Source organism: Scaptodrosophila lebanonensis, unplaced genomic scaffold, assembly GCF_003285725.1.
Source record: "Scaptodrosophila lebanonensis strain 11010-0011.00,11010-0021.00 unplaced genomic scaffold, SlebRS2 tig00000092-arrow-pilon, whole genome shotgun sequence".
NCBI lineage: Eukaryota > Metazoa > Arthropoda > Insecta > Diptera > Drosophilidae > Scaptodrosophila > Scaptodrosophila lebanonensis.
This window is the reverse complement of record NW_022060566.1, coordinates 1,487,203-1,504,532: the sequence shown is the minus strand read 5'-3', so window position 1 is coordinate 1,504,532 and position 17,330 is coordinate 1,487,203. Positions and strand designations below refer to the sequence as shown.

Genomic DNA, 17,330 nt, shown 5'->3' with positions numbered 1-17,330 from the left:
ACACATTTCGAAGTGAGTTATTTTTTCTTGTATGCCCCGGCTTTGATGTTGAGTGTATGTTTGTGTGGGTGTGTGTGTGTGTGTGTGATTATTTTGTTGATGTTTCTTAGCTCAAATCTCAGTCTAACAAATGCACACACATTTAGATTGTTTTTGCTGTTGTTTTTGTTGGTGTTGTTGTTGTTGTTGTGGTTACTGCTGTGCCTATTACTGTTCTTGTTGCTGTGTAAACAAAACGCTTTTGCTGTTGTTTCTTAAATAAAGCTAAAATATTACAAAAAAATAGATATAGGTATATTATATTAAAATACAGTTAATTATGAATAATTATAATAAAAAATAAAAGAAAATATAATTATAGCTTTAAAGATGAACTAAGTGCGGTGGTGTACTTTAATCATTTTTCCTTTCTTTCCTTCTTCTTCTTCATCTTCTCTTTTTGTTTCTGCTTTTGCTTTTCTACTCATGTGTGCCCGACGCTGAGATCGCCCCTACATATGCGCAAAAGTATTTTGAATTCGATGGGCTGAGAAGCGGATTTGCATGCGTTCTTGAGTTTGAGTTTGAATTTTTTCTGCTGATACCGAATTGTTAACGGTAATTAGTTTGCACAAGAGTTGCAAAATAAATCAAATTGATGATTTATGGAATTGCCTGAACAGAATATTCGTTTGTGAACTAGATAGATGCCAATCTAATGAGCCAAAGTATTTAGTTGAAATGTACTCGTATGTATTGTTTCAATGACGTATTGATGTGGACTCCACACTAGTAATGAGGATATAGATGCCAATCATCACGAACATTACAGCCAACAGGCATATAATGGCGACAGTAAGCGAGGGTGAGCTTGTTGCCTCAAGCAATGGTCGCGGTGGCAGTTCCGGCAGCACTGCAGGCGCAGATGCTGACGACAAAGGTGCTGCTGGCGCTGGGGGCGGTGGTGGTGGCGGTGTCAATGCCAGCGCCGGCGCACGCACTGCCAACGGCAACGATATCGGCATTGGCAGCTTTATGCGACGCAACAGCGTAAAGAGAGCGAGATGCATGGTCGCCGAGGGCAGAGCTAATGATACGTTGTTAAAGTTGCTGATGGTAGTGGCTCAGCTGTTGCAAATGATACGACGAGGGTGGCGTCTGCTGCTGCGGCGCGTGCTGCTGAATTTGATGCTGATGATGATGTTGCTGGTGATGATGATGATGTTGTTGTTGTTGTTGTTGCTGCTGCTGGTGGTGCTGTTGGTGTTGTTGGTGCTGGTGCGGCTGATGTTGCAGCGGGCGCGTATTTGTGGGCGGGTAATAGCCATGCAATGGATACGATGAATGCTCATAATGTGCGTACGTTGACTGACGCTGATGTGGCTGTTGATGTTGCTGCTGCAGCTGCTGCTGTTGTTGTTGCTGCTGCTGTACATGATGGTGTTGCACATGATGTTGCTGCTGTTGCTGCTGCTGCTGCTGCTGATGGGCATAAGCAGCAGCCAGCTCCTGCCTATGTCGCTCATGCTCAGCCTGTTGTCGGGCATACGAGCAGTTTGAGGACGAAGCACTGGTTGCTGTTGTCGACGTCGTTATAACCGACGAGGCCGAAACGCTGGACAGTGGCGAGGGTGCTGTACATATTGGCGCTGGCTGTGGTGGCGGCGGTACGCGACACAAACGCTCGTACACATGATTAAAACTGTTGGACGTTGCTGCAGCCGAAGCGGCGGCGGCTGCTGCTGATGCTGCAGCCAATGTTGTTCCTGCTGTGGCCACCGCCGCAGCTGCTGCTGCTGCTGCCAGTGTTGTTGCTACTGTGACGCCTGTTGTCGGCGTCTCCAGCAGATGATGATGCCGATGGTGGTGATGATGATGATGATGCCCATGATGACTGTCATTGTGGCTGCTGTTGTTGTTGCCGCCACTGCTGCCACTCCCGCTGCCGCTGTTGGTGCTGCTGCTGCCAATGTTGTTGCTACTGCTACTGCTGCTATTGTTGTTGTGGTTACTGTTGCTGTTGGCCGCGACTGCGCTCGTACCTGTCGCCAAAGACGAAGGCGTCGTCGCCGCTACGGCAACATTTGTTTTGCTGGACGACAGCTCACTGGACGCTCCAGGCGCCAGGGTATTTGATGTTGTTGTCGTCGTTGACACACCCACCACCGTCGTCGCTGCCGCTCCTGCTGCTGTCATCATGTTGCACGAGTCAAGTCTTTGTCATTTGGAATTGCTTTGCAGCGCCGAATTAATCTGCGTCCAGAGCTCCTTCTTACACGATTTGGAACTGCGAATATATTCGAGAAAATGCATTAATTTTAATTTCTAAAGTCGCCTTCCTTCACTCAATTGCTCACCGCTTGATCGACTGCAGCCAATCCTTGAACTGTGCACTTCCTTCGGGCGTGATTTGGAAGGCGGCGCGAGCGGCCACCACTATGCTGGCGAACTCCTCATAGTCGCCCTGCGTCAAATGGTACAGCTTCTGATGGATGCACTGAATGTACCTGCCCCGTCCCAGCAAATAGAGAACAATATTAGCAACAGCAAACGAAATAGAGCTTAGAGGGGGCTTAGAGATGGCGAGGAATCGCGAAGATCACTTACATTTGCTGACACTTTTGCACGAGCGGCGTTAGGGCAGAGCGCAAGTGTTGCATGACCATTTGATGATTGTTGCGCCCCAGATAGTGGGCCGACTCGATGGCCACGTCGTGCAACACGAACGGACTCACAATCGAGTTGACCGCACAGATGCAGAACTGATGCAGGTACTGGGTGCCCAGCTTCTTGCTGATCCGCAACAGCCATTTCACATCCTCTCCATATGGAGGGTTCCGGGCATACTTGGCCTGCGGTCTGTCATCGTGAACCCGTCGCGCCAATGTCTCCATCGCCAACATACCCACATTGTAGGCGGCCAGTAGGTAGCGCAGCTGTGTGGGTCTGTGCGAGCAAGATAGAGAGAGAGACAGAGCGAGAGGTAAAGAAAAAGAGAGAGAGAGAGAGAGGTTCAAACATATGTATGTATGTTTGTATGAATAACAAAATGCATAAACTATCGTTCTGCTAATAAACCCTATATTAAGGACCCACAGTTTTTCTTTCTTTTTACTTTTCGGGCATAGAGAACTTCCACTTCCACTTAAAAAACGAAAGCAAGCTTTTAAAAGGCTTCAACGGCTTTTTGAGACGCTTAAAAGTATAAACCTCGTAACTATTGAGAAAAGAGCAAGTCTGGGAGAGTAGCCGGATAACTTATAATTAGATGTTGGAACTGATATGTGAGGGTTTGTTAGGTGACGTTGAAAACGTAAACTTTTAAAGTGATTTCTAAGAAACTTTCTACGAAAAGTGCAAACATCTACGTACAAACTATAGATGCGAAAGGTTTCAAGAATCGGCGGAATCTGTGTCTGAAAAGATAATCTGCCACAAATAAGAATTTATTTATTCGTGTTTAATAAACCCACAAGAGTTTTTCTTCCAACTGGCATTAACTTTCAAATACGAAAGGTTGTGTGGATTCTCTGTTTGCAGAGCTGATCTGCGACCTTGAACAATTCAGCTTGTGGGTCATCTTGAAATACATGGATATGAGAGGGCTTAGCGTTTTGTGCGATATTTTCTCATAAAGCTATTCGAGGGATTTTTAAAAACTGGGTTTTTAGGCCACCTTGATACAAACTGCAAATAGTTTTTTGGTTCTCTGGGCTTAGAACTTGAATGCTTGCTACTTACGTGAACTGATGCGGATTGCGTTGTCGCACCGGTGGTTGTGACTGCGAGGGCGGTTGTTGTTGTTGCGCTTGTGGCTGTTGTTGATGCGTCGGTGGTGGTGGCGGTTGCATGAAAGGGTAGACGCTAGGCGGATGCTGATGCGCGTGTGGATGCTGTCGCATTTGCACCGCCGCCGTCGGTGGTCCATTTGAAGACGGCGCCGTCTGTTGTTTGTGTGGCGGGGGTGGTGGTGGTGCACCATAATAGCCGGCTGCCGCTGTTACTGCCTGTTGCATGTGTTGGGCTGGTGGACCCATTTGCGGGGGTCCCCCTTGGGTCGGTGGCGCGGGCACAAAGGCTGGCGGGCCCGGCTGCATTGTCTGATAGGCTTGCGGGGGCAACTGCTGAAAAGGTGGCGGTGCCTGGAACGGTGGTGGGGGTCCCTGATGGCCTGGCGCCGGCGGTGCTAACGGCTGTGGCTGCTGTTGTGGTGCGGGCGGTGGCGGTTGGTAGCCTGGATAGGCCTGTGGTGGCGGTGGGCCTGCGGAAATGTACATCTGCATTGGATTGGGCGGGTAGCTTAAATTGTGATGATAGATGCCCTGGCAGAAGCTGTACGGCGGATAGGGCGTTAAACCAATAGGCGCCAGCGTGGCCACACCAGGCTGAAACGGCTGCGGTGCGGTAGTAACAACCACCTGGCCGGGTTGCCCGGGCGGCTGCGCTCCGCCAGCACCTAGGGGCGGTCCATGCCCCATGTTGGGCGCCGGCATGCTTAATTGCTGCTGCAGCTCGTGCTGCTGTTGGGACTCGATCAGTGCGCTAAGGCTAACCGCCGAGTGGTCCAGTTGTTCGTCGTGCTGATCGCTGTGCTCGCTGTTAGGCGTATTCCGCATGTAGAGCTCGTACCAGTAGCGTGCCACCTGAAACAATACTTCAGGATAAACACCACCACCCTTGGCCGCATTCTCGACTGTGAGACAGGCGCGCTCCAGCATAAGATCACTCTGTTCCTTACACTGCAGTATGGCGCGTTGGATCTCGTTGGGATTAAGCGCAGCCGCATGGGGCAGCACCGATAGCGCCAATTCAGCTGCAGGATACACCATATTACTGTCCCAGCCGCGCGATGCACGGTCAGCCATACCCGCGGCCTCCGGTGGTGTCAAATGTGCCTCCCATGTATCGATTAGAAAGCTTATGGCCGGTGCACCAATCTCCATGGCTTGTCCGAGGATCCAAGAGACATGTGAGGAGTAGGTGCGCGACAACCAATTGGGACTGACGCAATTATGCAAACCTAGAGCATACAGGCCCAGTTGGAAGGCGCACATATGAAGCGCCCGATGTGGTCCATGATGGTTTTGATTAGTGGTGGCCTGTGTGAAAAGTGAGGTGGATGAGTTGCCACCAGCTTTATTCAACACATTTTTCGCCAGCTCAAACATGAAGTGTGCACTGGCCTCCGACGGTTGATTGGGTATGGACGGGTATGCGCGTTTCCCCTTATAGCGGCTCTCCTTGGTGCGGCTGGTGGTGGTCGTTGTTGTCGTGGTATTGGTGGAGCTGCCTACAGTATTGGCTCCACCACCGGCGGTTGTTGTGCCACCAGGATTTACCATGCTTTGAGAGCCAGCACTAGCACTGCTATTTATGTTGCTACCACTTGCACCACCACTGCTGCCACCCGCCTGCGTGGATGCAATGCTCAGGGCACAGATGCTGACCTCCAGCTCTGCGCTCGTAGAGCTATGTGGTCTGCTATTTCCACCCACAGATCCATAATCGGTGGGAAATAGGTCACAAAGAATTGCACCACCGTTGCCGCCAACTGTGCAACTGCTAGAAGCACTGCCAAAATCGTGCTCTTCACGTCGTGGAGGTTGATTGCTCGGCGTGCGCACAGGTGGATTATTGGAGTAGTAGGCTGGAAGCAGTGGTGCCTTCAGCAGCGTGTGTATATCGCGATCCAGAAGCTTCTCCATAATTTTGGCTATCTTGCGTGGCTCATCCTTGTAATAGTAGAGTAGGGTAAGTGCCAGATTTCCACGTTGACGACGCGTCCCCTCGCACAGCAACGGATGTTCCGCCTCCGAAACATTGGCCTTTAGACCAAGCGCCGCCACAGCGGCCTCAAAACCCAGATTTTCATCGCTTTGCTGCTTATAGAAAGCGTTCGGCCGCGGGCCATTGCTGCGTCCAGGCAGATCCTTGGGAGCAGGGCTAAGTGTGACACCCAGGGAGCCAACTGTTCCACCTGTCCCACTGGGCAGGACAAGTGCATCGAATATAAATGTGGCCAAATTAATTGGTAGCAGTGCCTCGCCTCGTGTCTTAAACGTGCCGCTTCTCAGCTGTTCTGCGCGCTCTCGAATCACGTGCAACTCAGCAGCGCCCAGGGGGATCTTTTTGAGCAATGCCAGAATGTCGGCCTCCTGATTGGCCAACTTCACCTCCAGTGGTTTCGTGCTGGCCGGCGGTCTCGGCATTTCCAAGGCAAACAGACAAATTCGAAACCCTATATGATAATGTTCCGAATTCTCTGATAGCACCGTACAAAGAAAGGCGCACTTGGAGAGCGTGGCAGAGGCAACCACTGTTAACTGGTGCGAGATGGGATTGACGTTCTGCTTCTTGCCCTTACGCTTTGGCGCTGGTGGCAAGTCGAGCAGCAAATTGGGCGGATTAGCCAGCATTTGTTCGGCTAGTCGGACAGCCAGAATGCACGCCTCTCCTCCATGTCCATGAGCATGCAATCCCTCGGCACGGGCTAGCAATATGTCCCAGGCATCCTCCGATGGTCGCACGTTAGAGAAGATGTGTGGCTTATCGCTGGCGACTGCTACAGCGACAGCCAGAGCTCGAGCCGCCGGTATATTTCCCGAAGCCGCTGCTCCTGATGTGGTTGGGGCCACCGACACCATTGGCGTACTTGTCTGGGCGCTTGTTGCACCTGCTCCAGAGGCCAGTGCCGCACGCGCCGCTGCAGATGTGCTGGGCACCGGCGTCAGTTCACCTGGACCGCTGGCGCCACCGCCCATATTTTTACCACCCAAGTCCGCCGCATTTACGAACTCGTCGCCGGAGGAGGAGAAAGATTCATCTTTCGACAGACGTCTGCCAACTACAACTGTGGTGGTTACTCTATGATCTGGTGGTGGCGTTGCCACATCGTTTGCAGCCATTAGCATCGACGAGGTGGATGAATTGGACGAGCCCGAAGCTGATGAGGCCGAAGAGGATGCCGAGGACGCTGATGATGTGTCCGATGTGGATGAGGCATTATTCCGATAGGCGGCATCACTTAACAGACCAGTGGGTGTGGCCAGTGGAACCGCTGTTGATGAAGGAGATGCGGCCGTCGCGTTGTTTGTTGGCGTAGCCGGTAGCACAAAGCCCTCCTGAGAAACGGCATCGAAGCTGCTCTGCGAGTCGGATTCCGTTAAGGATTTAGGCAAGCCACCGACAACGCCGCCACCTACTATAGCACCCGCTTGTGTAGGCTTTATAGTACGTCCACCGGCATCGGTGCAATAGTTGTGACTACTACTGGTGTCCCCGCCAAAGTCATCGTTCTCACAAAAGCCCTCACTGCTGGCACTCGAACGGTTACCATCACCACCGCCACCTGCAGCACCTCCGGCTACGGCAGCGACGCCCACATTGCCAGAGGCTGATGCAGCGTTTGCCGCCGTCGAGCTGCTAGGTAATTCGTCATGCCGCCGCTCCATGAGCCCGATGCTAATGCCAACATCGCCGCCGCCGCCGGCACTTCCACTTGTGCTGCAGCTCGCTCCTGTGCCTAAGCACACGCCTGGTCTGGCAATAACGCTTACTACGCCGCTGCTGTGGCCCGCTGCATCCACAGATGGTGCGCCTACGTTGCTTCCACCTGCACCACTACCACCTGGACCACCCACATAGTAGCGATCGCGAAACGGTCTCTCCAGGCGCTGCTTAAAGACACCACCGTGGAGTCCATGATCGTTGGAGGTGCTGAAGTAGTTGTAATGCTTATTGTTGTTCATCACCGCCTGAGTGGCATTCAGCGGACCGCCGGTACTGCACGACTCGCCCTTGGCATCAGTGTGCTTGAAACAGGTAAAGGGCGAATAGTATATGGGATTTGTGTCGTGGGTGTGCGTAACGCCTGTTATCGGATAGTCCTCCCAATCGAGATAACACGCCTCAATTGCCGGCTTAAAGCCAATGAACATCTCCGTTTCCGAACGTGAATTCTGCTGATGTTTATTATTGTACGATGAGGGCATCATACGACACTTTACGACGCGATCCAGGATCTTGAGATGCCAGGCCGTGAACTGTGCATGCAGCATGTCTCGCTCGTCAGGCGCCAGGCCTGGATTGAGAGCTGCTAGACGCCATAGGGCCACTATCTCATCGCAGAGCGAGCTGCACGCATGTTGCAGTGTCGTCGAATTGGAGTGGGTATTCGAATGCTTGCCGCCACTGTGGCCATGGGAGCCCATCATGAGAGCCAGCTTGGTCTGGAACCACCAGATCAATATCTGATCGCAGGCCATGCACTCTTCTGTGATAATCTCCAGCAAGCGTACCGCATTGCGATCGCAGCGTCGATACATCTCGCGTACAATCGACAGCAGATTCCACATGCCCTCTGGCTCACGACCACGTAGCGGTCGCAACAGGGAACTCCACTCAGCGGCAGCCGGTGGTGCCGAATCTGTTAGATAGTGGACATCGCTGCGGAAAAGAGAGTCCAGAGAGAGAGAGAGAGAGAGAAAGGGTTAGCGAGAGACATGCATCGTCGTCATGTATTTTTACTCACCTAAACACTATGGGAGCTTGTAGGCAGAACTTAATTAATATGCGCTTAATGTTACTATGCAGCGTCTTCTCGTCCAAATACCAGCTGGTCTGGTCATTGATCGAGGCGCCCGCAGTGGGATCCGGCGCTCCGCACACAGTATTAATAGCCGTGGGCTGGGCACTGAGCAGCTCGTCCAGCAAACGCTGAGCTGTCGGCAATATCTGCTGCGGCAGCTCACTGATCAAGTACTGGGCGAACTTTTGTAGCTGATCGCGTTGTAGTCGCGTTAGCGACTCCGAGACGGGCGCACGCAGACACACTTCCTGGGGCTGAGGCCGGCAATAAATATAAATTGAGAATTAGAATTAGGCGTCGATTAAATATATTGTGCAACTTACGCAATGTATGCGATGCAGGCAGACGGCCACCACATGGGAACACCAGTAGGCGGACGAAGTGCACGTACAATTGCAGGAGGAGATGCGTCGTCTGTCGAACGTGACAGCCACATTGAAATATGTGCGCGGCGTTTGGCTCACAACGCTGGCTGAGAGATGGAAACCTAGAACGGGAGGCAGGACAAGGATTAGAGGCACACACATTTAAAGGGCACCTTCCTTCTCCATACCTATTTGCAGAGGATCCTTAACGGCGCGCATCCGAAACAGTTGATCGCCTCGATTGAACTCTTCCGCCGAGCTATTGGCCAGACAAGAGTACAGGCGTATATCCTCCTCATTGTCCGGAAAACTCCAGAAGGCAATGCGCAACTGAAGCTGTTCCGGCACAGGTGGATAAACATGTTCGACCAGTTCGAAGGGTATGTGGGAAGCAACACAGCGTGCTGCGAGCTCGGCCAACGTGGAAACATCTATAAAGAAGAGATGAACGATTCAGTCATTTTTTAGTTCAATTTATTGAATATTTAACACTAATCCTTAAAAGTTACTCGCTCGGGGTACAACTATTGAAGTTTACAGGTAAATAAGGTAGAGGGAGACGGACTGGACTGGACCGGGTAGGGAGGGAGGGAGGGCCTTAGCTAATTGAAACCGACCATGTCTCGCTCACATTTGTTTATCCGTACTGTTTGGCCTAATTAGGTTGGCCTCACGCAAGGCAACCAACGGTCTGTCGGTCGAATCGAACATACGAGTTGCCAGAGATTGCTTTGTTGTTGCTGTTAACCACGCATTAAAAATCGATGTCAGTCAGTCGGTCAAGCAACTGGGAATAGCGAAGGAATTGAAGATGGGGGCATAAAACAAAGAGGATGGCCGTGCGTCCATTGACCGACCAGACATATGCTCATGTTCATGTTGTGGGAAAGCTAATTCAATATTAGTTGCATGCCTTTGTTATGCCTCTTCTGCTTCTATTCAAAAGCAATTTTACCTCGTCGATAAACAATACTGTACAGTGAAAACTCTCTTAATGGACACCTCTGCTAGACGGACACTTTTCTAGAACATTCGGTGTTCTAAGTATCCCCTTACGCGGAGTGTCCGGCCAAGAGAGTTTTCACTGTATTCAACAATTTGGCGTTTAAATAAACAAATGAAGGCATACAACACTCGCACATTACCATATGTGCACACAGAAACACATATGTACATACATATGTACATGTATGTATGTACACGTATTATGTACACACATAAAGACAGACAGACAGACAGACACGCGGTCTCAGCTGCATGTCATCAGAAAGGTCGTCCATGTGCTGCATTTCGTAAAGCGCAAAACAAAGAAAGCGTAAGAGACCTTTTTATAAACAATACAACAAAAGAACCAACACTGGTGCAGGCGACAAGAATAGACACGGTAAGGATTCAGGTGGAAAATGTAGAGTGTAAGCTCTAAGATATCTGGGAAGGCATATTTTTAGCAACGCCGACAACGTTATGCTCGATATATTGGCAGCAAACAAGTTGGAATTTAAATCAAGAGATTTTGATGACTGTATTTCCCTTTATACAGATGGATAGACACATTGAGCTAATTAGGGATTACCTTTTAAGTTTGTTTACATGTCTTTGCAAGTTCTTTTTAAATAATACTTAAACTTTACGACTCAATAACCTATTCAATAGTTACCTGAACAGTTTTATGAAAAAACGTGGTGTATGTTGGTTTCGTTGGTTGACTGTCACCAGATCTAGCTTACACTTTAATTATAGGCAGCGAATTCAACTTCTGTTTAACACTTAGCACTTAAAAGGTTAAGTTTGAAATTAGCAGAACTACAAAACATATAGAACTGTGTAGGTTACGAGTTATACAAATAAACATTTTGTTGCTCAAAACAGTACTTCAAAACATTAAAAAAATGTGCGAAAAAAGAAGGAAAAATTAGCCAAACATTCGATTACGGAAATTTTAGAATATTTAAAAGAAAAAAATGCATAAATTAATCACAAAGTTTGGCGATAAATAAAACAATGCTTAAGGTGCTACATGTATGAAGGTAATTGTTTTCACATAATTAAAATGCTCGTCTGAAGTCGGCTTAGTGAGTCACGCTCAGAAATTTGGTGACCCCTTTTGCTAACCCATAAGCTTAAGTTTCGTCGGCTGACAGGTTTCACACATACACTTGTTCCCTCACGCACACATACACACACATAAACACACAGAGAGAGGTGCGTGCGCGGTCGCCACTGCCAGCACATTGTTTTCTTTCTTGCGCCTTCTATTTTAGTCTTCTTATTTTCTCTTTGCCCTGTTCCGCTTAATTTCAGACATTCTGGCACCATTTTTATTCAAAGTCATTTTCCGCAAGCGTTAAATCTGCCTTCGCTAATAAAAGAGACAACGTCGACTCATGCCTTTCTCGCTCGCTCCTGCTCTTCCCCACCATCCATCCCTCTTCGGTCTCATATTCCTTTATACCACTTTATTCCATTTAGCAGCTGAATAAGAGACAACGGCCAAGGAACCAACAACAGAACACAACACAACTACAACAGCAACAATTAAACGCATTTGTCTGCAGCAAATCGACTGGGGGAACTGTAGAGAAGTGGAGGAGGGGAGGAGGAGGGCCGCTGTGTTGGAGTTGCTTTCGTTGTTTGAGGGCTTCTTTAACTCGAACTGATTCATTCATTTTGTATTCGACTCGTATGCATGTGTCTGTCTCTGTGCCTGTGTCTGTTTCTGTTGCTGTTTGTGTGTGTGCGTGTTTGTTTTAATTTTTGCACATTTGTTTATGCTCTACACCTCTTATAAACCTCATGCTCCAGTTATTTGATAAACATACAAACAAACAATTAAACAAGAAGTTCAAGAGCAGACACAAACACGAACCAACGACTCGCTAATCCACTCACTCCTCCTCTAACACATACAAATGAATTTTTCATTCCATTGGCAGACGATTCGCAGCTTAGAAAGACTCATTTAAAATTAAAATATTCCATAGTCTTGGTAAGGATACGGATAGAAAGTAAGAGTTGAGGAAACCCCCCTATTTAACGAAAAAAAAAAAAACATGATGATGGTTGCGGAGCATGGATTAAGATTAAGATAAGATTGGATTGAGGTTCAGCGATTTTGTGTTAAAAAGTTAATAACTTTTGTAGTCTGAAGCGGTATTTCGAAATAGTTACTACTGTTCTTCATAATTTCTTTAGCTTTAGGGTTATCTAAATCGCCAGTTTGAATAGTGTTCTAACGAGCGAATTCTAGTGTTCAGAGTGTTATGAATAATTTTTAGTATTATGTTAGAAAACTGTACTATCTAAGCTACTTAGGAGAGGCCCTAATATTTCACTATCTATTATTTACTTTGAGGAAAATATTATATACTGATATTTCAATTTAAATATTTATAGATTACCAATACATACATGTATAATATTTTTAAAGTAAACAAATGGTATCTTGCTGTAAAAATCTCAGGAAATAAAAAAGTTCAGACACAAACACCTCCTGAGTTACATTTTCATAAAATATTTATAAGCTCCTATGGGACGTATGTATATGTAGATTTCTTCATTGATTATTGGTTGATTCTCAGGGTTAAACAAACATACATACATACAGTACATAAATATATACATATATACACACATACATATGTACAGGTATGCTCATGAAGTGGCGACAATTCAGGTTATTAAAACAAAAACGCTTCGGCTTCAAAACAAAAGCTAAAAACAAAAATAAAAGACCAAAAAAGAGGTCAATATACATACATGCATGCATATGTACATATGTTTGTATGCATGTATGTACATATGTATGCATGTATGAGTTACGACCGCTGTTGCTGTTATTGGACTTCTGCTGCGGAAGTGCATGAAACTGATATGCAAACGCAGTTATGTATGTCCGTCCGACCATCCATCCCCATCTATCCATTTGCCTGCACAACTTTATCAACGAAATTAAAATCGACACAGGCGCCCCACTAATTAGATGACATGTGGCAACGCCAAGTGCTCAAAGCTCACATAAACATACACACACACATATATACATACATATGGGTGCCATTGTCAGCTTGCGTAGCTAGTTCATTATTTTTGTTTTAACCCCACAACATTGTTGAAAATTTCTTGTTTAATTTTATTTAAATACTTTTAATTTGGAAAAAACTATGCATAATTGAAATTGTTAAGCCAGCGATTGAATTGTTTGGTTTAAGAAATTTTTAAAAATTATTTTCATAAATGTTATATTCTTTATAAATTCAGCGATTTCGGCAATGAGAAATGATCTTATGATACTATTTATAAGGCATTTTGTTATTACAATTGTAATTTTATTTTTCAAAGAAAAAGTCGAACTGAAACTTGTTGGGATAGAAATATTATTATTTTTTGCACTTTCCAAATAAAAGACTGTCGTAATTCCTTTGTTATCTTTGCTATTATTAAGACCGTCTAGGTTCCACTTTAATAGTAAAAGACTAAATTATTATACTTTTCACTACGATTACGCATAAGAGCCATAACATGGAATACATAATAATATCATAACTATTCTGTTAGTACCATGTCCAACCTAGGGAGGGTATAAATATATTATTTGGCCGTTTCTTGAATTCCAAATCAGTGCCAGAACTACCATTTAGTCTTTAAAGAAGATGTTTAGCTAAAATGAGTGGAATTTAAGAGCGGATTTCACAATGAGAGAGCTATTGATGAGGTTTTTTTTGAAGTATTTACCTAACCGACAAACAGCGAAAAAATGTTAATAGTGCTTTGTAAGCTAAGTTGATAAACATTATCAGATTCTAAGCTCAGCCTAGAGCAAAAAGAAACCTTCCACTATGTATGAACATTTTGTATGAGCTGTCAACTTTAGAACCATCTTGCGGTACCAGGATATACCAATCTGGTTAGGCAAGGCATTTGCCAAGTTAAATGAATAATGTATTTAGGAAACGTAATGCCTAACATACATTTTCAAAGCCAATATTAATTGTAAACAAAGTAACAAAGTTTAAGTGCCTCAAAAGTTTAGTGTTCTAGGGTTAAGCATATACATATATATATATATATATATATTATATATGTATTTGTGTATATATATATATATGTGTGTGTGCGTGTTCTTCGTTTATTTATACATACATATGTGAAGGTGTACCCGCTAGCAGTCGCAGCTAAAGTTGTAAAAGGAATCGTCGTCTTATATTTTATTACATGCCACAAGGGGCTAGTCGGAGGGTCTGAAAAGGCAGCCAGCCAGGCAGGCAGGCAAGCAGGCAGGTGCTGCCGTTCTCTGCTGTTGGGTGTATCCTTGAAAAGGTTCTTTGACACAAACAGTACGAAACGCAGCAAAAGAAAATTGCGCGTCGCTGAAGCTGACGCTGACGACGTGGACGTCGGCCACGTTGACGTTGCAGCCAAACATTTGGACGCTTTTGCGGTTATTACGTCTTGTGTTGGGCCATGGCATAAAAATTGCAGCTGACATTGGTAGAGAAGTAGCAACTAGCAAAGCTCCCACTTCAATGGACAATAACAAAAACTGGCAAACGACAGCGACAGCGGCAACAAAACAAAGCAGCACCACCAGCAGCAACAATGGAGGAGAACTGCGAGATTACACATTGATAATGCTGCGACGGCGCACAGGACCCGACCAATCGACCCAACTTCCCATGCTGACCATGCATTCGAGACAGAAAGACACACACACACACTCATTCATTTACAGAAACGTCGTCGTGTGTTTAAAAAGACTAGGGAGGACGGTATAACTATTATCAGCCGACTGAGAGCTACCTTAAAGTTCCAAGTACGTAACCAAACGATTTGGAGGATTTACAACAAACAGGAATAATTAAGCTAACAAGTTAGACGCCTCTGTTTCATTTAGTTTGGTAGATATCGGGGCTCATACATGCAAACAAAAGCGACTTGTCTGAACTTGATTTGCGCAAATGAATTCGACCTAGCTCTAACGCTATTGGAAATAACAGTATTCAGACGTGCAAACAAAACCGAATGCAATTCTAACAACTTATTTCACTATTTAAAATGCGTTTTTAAAGAAACGTGACATGCGTGCTTATAATTAAACTGAGCCACGAAGTTGGGCGTCCCTTACTTCGCCCAAGCTATAGCCCCCAGAATACACAGGTTCATTTGGTTTATTCCAAATACAGCTATATTGTTAATTAATATAAAAGAAGAATTTTCATTCAACTTGACTTGTGTTTACAGGAGAATAGTTCAGTTGTTGAGTTTCCCGCCTCTAACTCGAATAAACTTCAAGATATTATGGTTCAGACATTCAAACAAATTGCAAATACTCGTATATCCGAAACCGCCTCTTACATTCATAAGTAGTCGAACATGCCATTTTGCCCTGCAGACCACAGGGTACAACAACAAAGCATAGCCCGCAAAAAGTCGTGAGTTTGACTTTAGCGATAAGCTACAGCTACAACAGCAGCAGCAGCACGAACAGAGGAAAATGCGACGCTGACTGCGGCAGTGCAGCATCAATGCTATTGTTGTAGTTGCCGTTGTAATTTTAAGCCAATTTTTGTAGATTGTCATGCAACGAGCTCAGCTCAGCTCAACTCAACTAAACTCACGCGCCCAAAAGGTCATGCGTGTAATTGCCAGCAATGAGGAGACTTTAAAGTGGTGCTGGTACTGGTGTTGTGTGCTAGCGTTGCCAGACTGGTCGCAATAAATAATTGTAATAGGTGCAGCAGCGCACTCGCGCAATTTAGGATAATTTACATTTTTAACTCGCCCTCCTTTCCATCTCCACCACTCCATCATTGTATGCACACCCGACATTGATTTGTGCCGACTATATGCGCATAATTTGCAAATTCGAACTGGAGATGGGCGCTGGACGTGATTCAGATTGGCAAAAACAAATACCTTCTTAAGAGGTCTTTTATGAAATATTTTGGAATCTTTTTTTCCCAAGCCAGTTTGAAGATATACAGTTTGGTAGAAAGTATTGCCTATATATAATAACCATGGATAGTCACGACTCGCGATATATTTAGTGTGAACTATAATAATGCCTATCCTAGCTGGACCTTAAAACACAATGCAAAAATATCGCAAGTCGTTCATAGCCTAACTAAATTATATCTGCCCGGAAAAAATGGAACAAATTGCCGGATTATAGGCATATTTATTTACTATTTTGTTTTGTTTTAAAAGCTACTCACCATAGCATCGGCCACAGGTTGAGATGCCTGCAGCAGTGGCGGCACCGTTGCCTACAACAATACCTCCTCCTGTTCCACATATTCCCGTTGAAGATGTTCCGAAAGTTCCGCTGCCGCCTCCGCCACTCACGTTGGTACTGAGGCCTATGCCACCGGTAGTATTTGTGCCAGCACCACCGATGCCGTTGCTGCCGTTGGGGGTCGGTTTCTTCCAGCCGCGCCAATTGTTGCACAAGGATTCCGGCTCCGAGCTCCAACTGCATAAAGAATCTTCCTCGAAGCGTATAGAATCGTCGAAACTGAAGCGATCCATTTCCTCGGGATTCCATTCATTGTTGCCACCAGCTCCGCCAGCGGCGGCGGCTGCAGCGCTACCGCCATTGGCAGCGTTGGCTTCGGCGCCCGCGCCTCCTGCTCCTGCAGCTGCTCCGCCAGCGGCGGCTGCATTATTGTTGCTGTTGTTGTTGCGGTTTGCAGCCGCAGCTACCGCCGCCGCTGCTGCCGCTGCACCACCGCCACCTGCTGCGTCGCCTCTATTGTTGTTGCTGCTGTTGCGATTCGCCAGTGTGAGGCTGTGAGGTTTGTCTTTTTCGGCTGCTGGGGAGTAGGATGTGCAGTTTAAGCGAAGAAGAAGAGCGGGGGTCGCTCACTTCTCCACTCGATGTTTGCGATGAGTGCGTGCGAGCGTGTGAACGTGATTGTGTGTTTGATTCCTCTTGTTTGTGGGGCGCGAGAATCGACGACAGACGCTTATTCTTCTTCTTCGTGAATTATCTGATTCCTTCAATGGCTGCTGTTGTTATTTTTTCTTGTTTTTTGGATGGATAATTTATGATTTTTTTGTTTGTTTCTTTTTTCTAGCTGCTCAAGTTTTCGTGTAAAAGGCGAAGTTATGAGCGTTTTTTTTTGTTTTTTTTTTTATTCTTGATGGTTTTTCCTTTTTTTATTATGTGTTGAAGCGGTCAGGCTGCGCACTTCTTGTTGTTACTGTTATTGTAGATTTATTTGTTTTAAAACTATTTACAAATGATGTTGTTGCTGTTGCTTGTGTTACTAAACGACGCTGACTGCGACGCTGACGATGGAGTTCGGGGCGCCACTAAAAAATTGAAAACAAAAAACATGAACAAAAGCTGACCGACATGTAACGCACGTAAGTAGAATGGTTGTTGTTGCTGTTGTTGGCAG

General features: G+C 46.3%; 2 protein-coding genes across 2 annotated transcripts; one reads left to right on the top strand and one right to left on the bottom strand.

The window, feature by feature from the left end:
• Positions 1-825: 825 nt before the first annotated feature.
• Positions 826-1,675, top strand: LOC115627365 (glycine-rich protein 1-like). The gene is made up of 2 exons (XM_030523015.1): positions 826-1,029; positions 1,535-1,675. The coding sequence occupies exons 1-2, from the start codon at positions 826-828 to the stop codon at positions 1,673-1,675; spliced, it is 345 nt and encodes a 114-aa protein (XP_030378875.1).
• A 471-nt stretch (positions 1,676-2,146) lies between these two features.
• Positions 2,147-16,468, bottom strand: LOC115627364 (zinc finger SWIM domain-containing protein 8). The gene is made up of 8 exons (XM_030523014.1): positions 16,143-16,468; positions 9,120-9,362; positions 8,890-9,053; positions 8,510-8,820; positions 3,721-8,424; positions 2,587-2,925; positions 2,337-2,486; positions 2,147-2,266 (listed from the first exon to the last, which is right to left on the bottom strand). The coding sequence occupies exons 1-8, from the start codon at positions 16,453-16,455 to the stop codon at positions 2,200-2,202; spliced, it is 6,291 nt and encodes a 2,096-aa protein (XP_030378874.1). The 5' UTR covers positions 16,456-16,468; the 3' UTR covers positions 2,147-2,199.
• Positions 16,469-17,330: the final 862 nt, after the last annotated feature.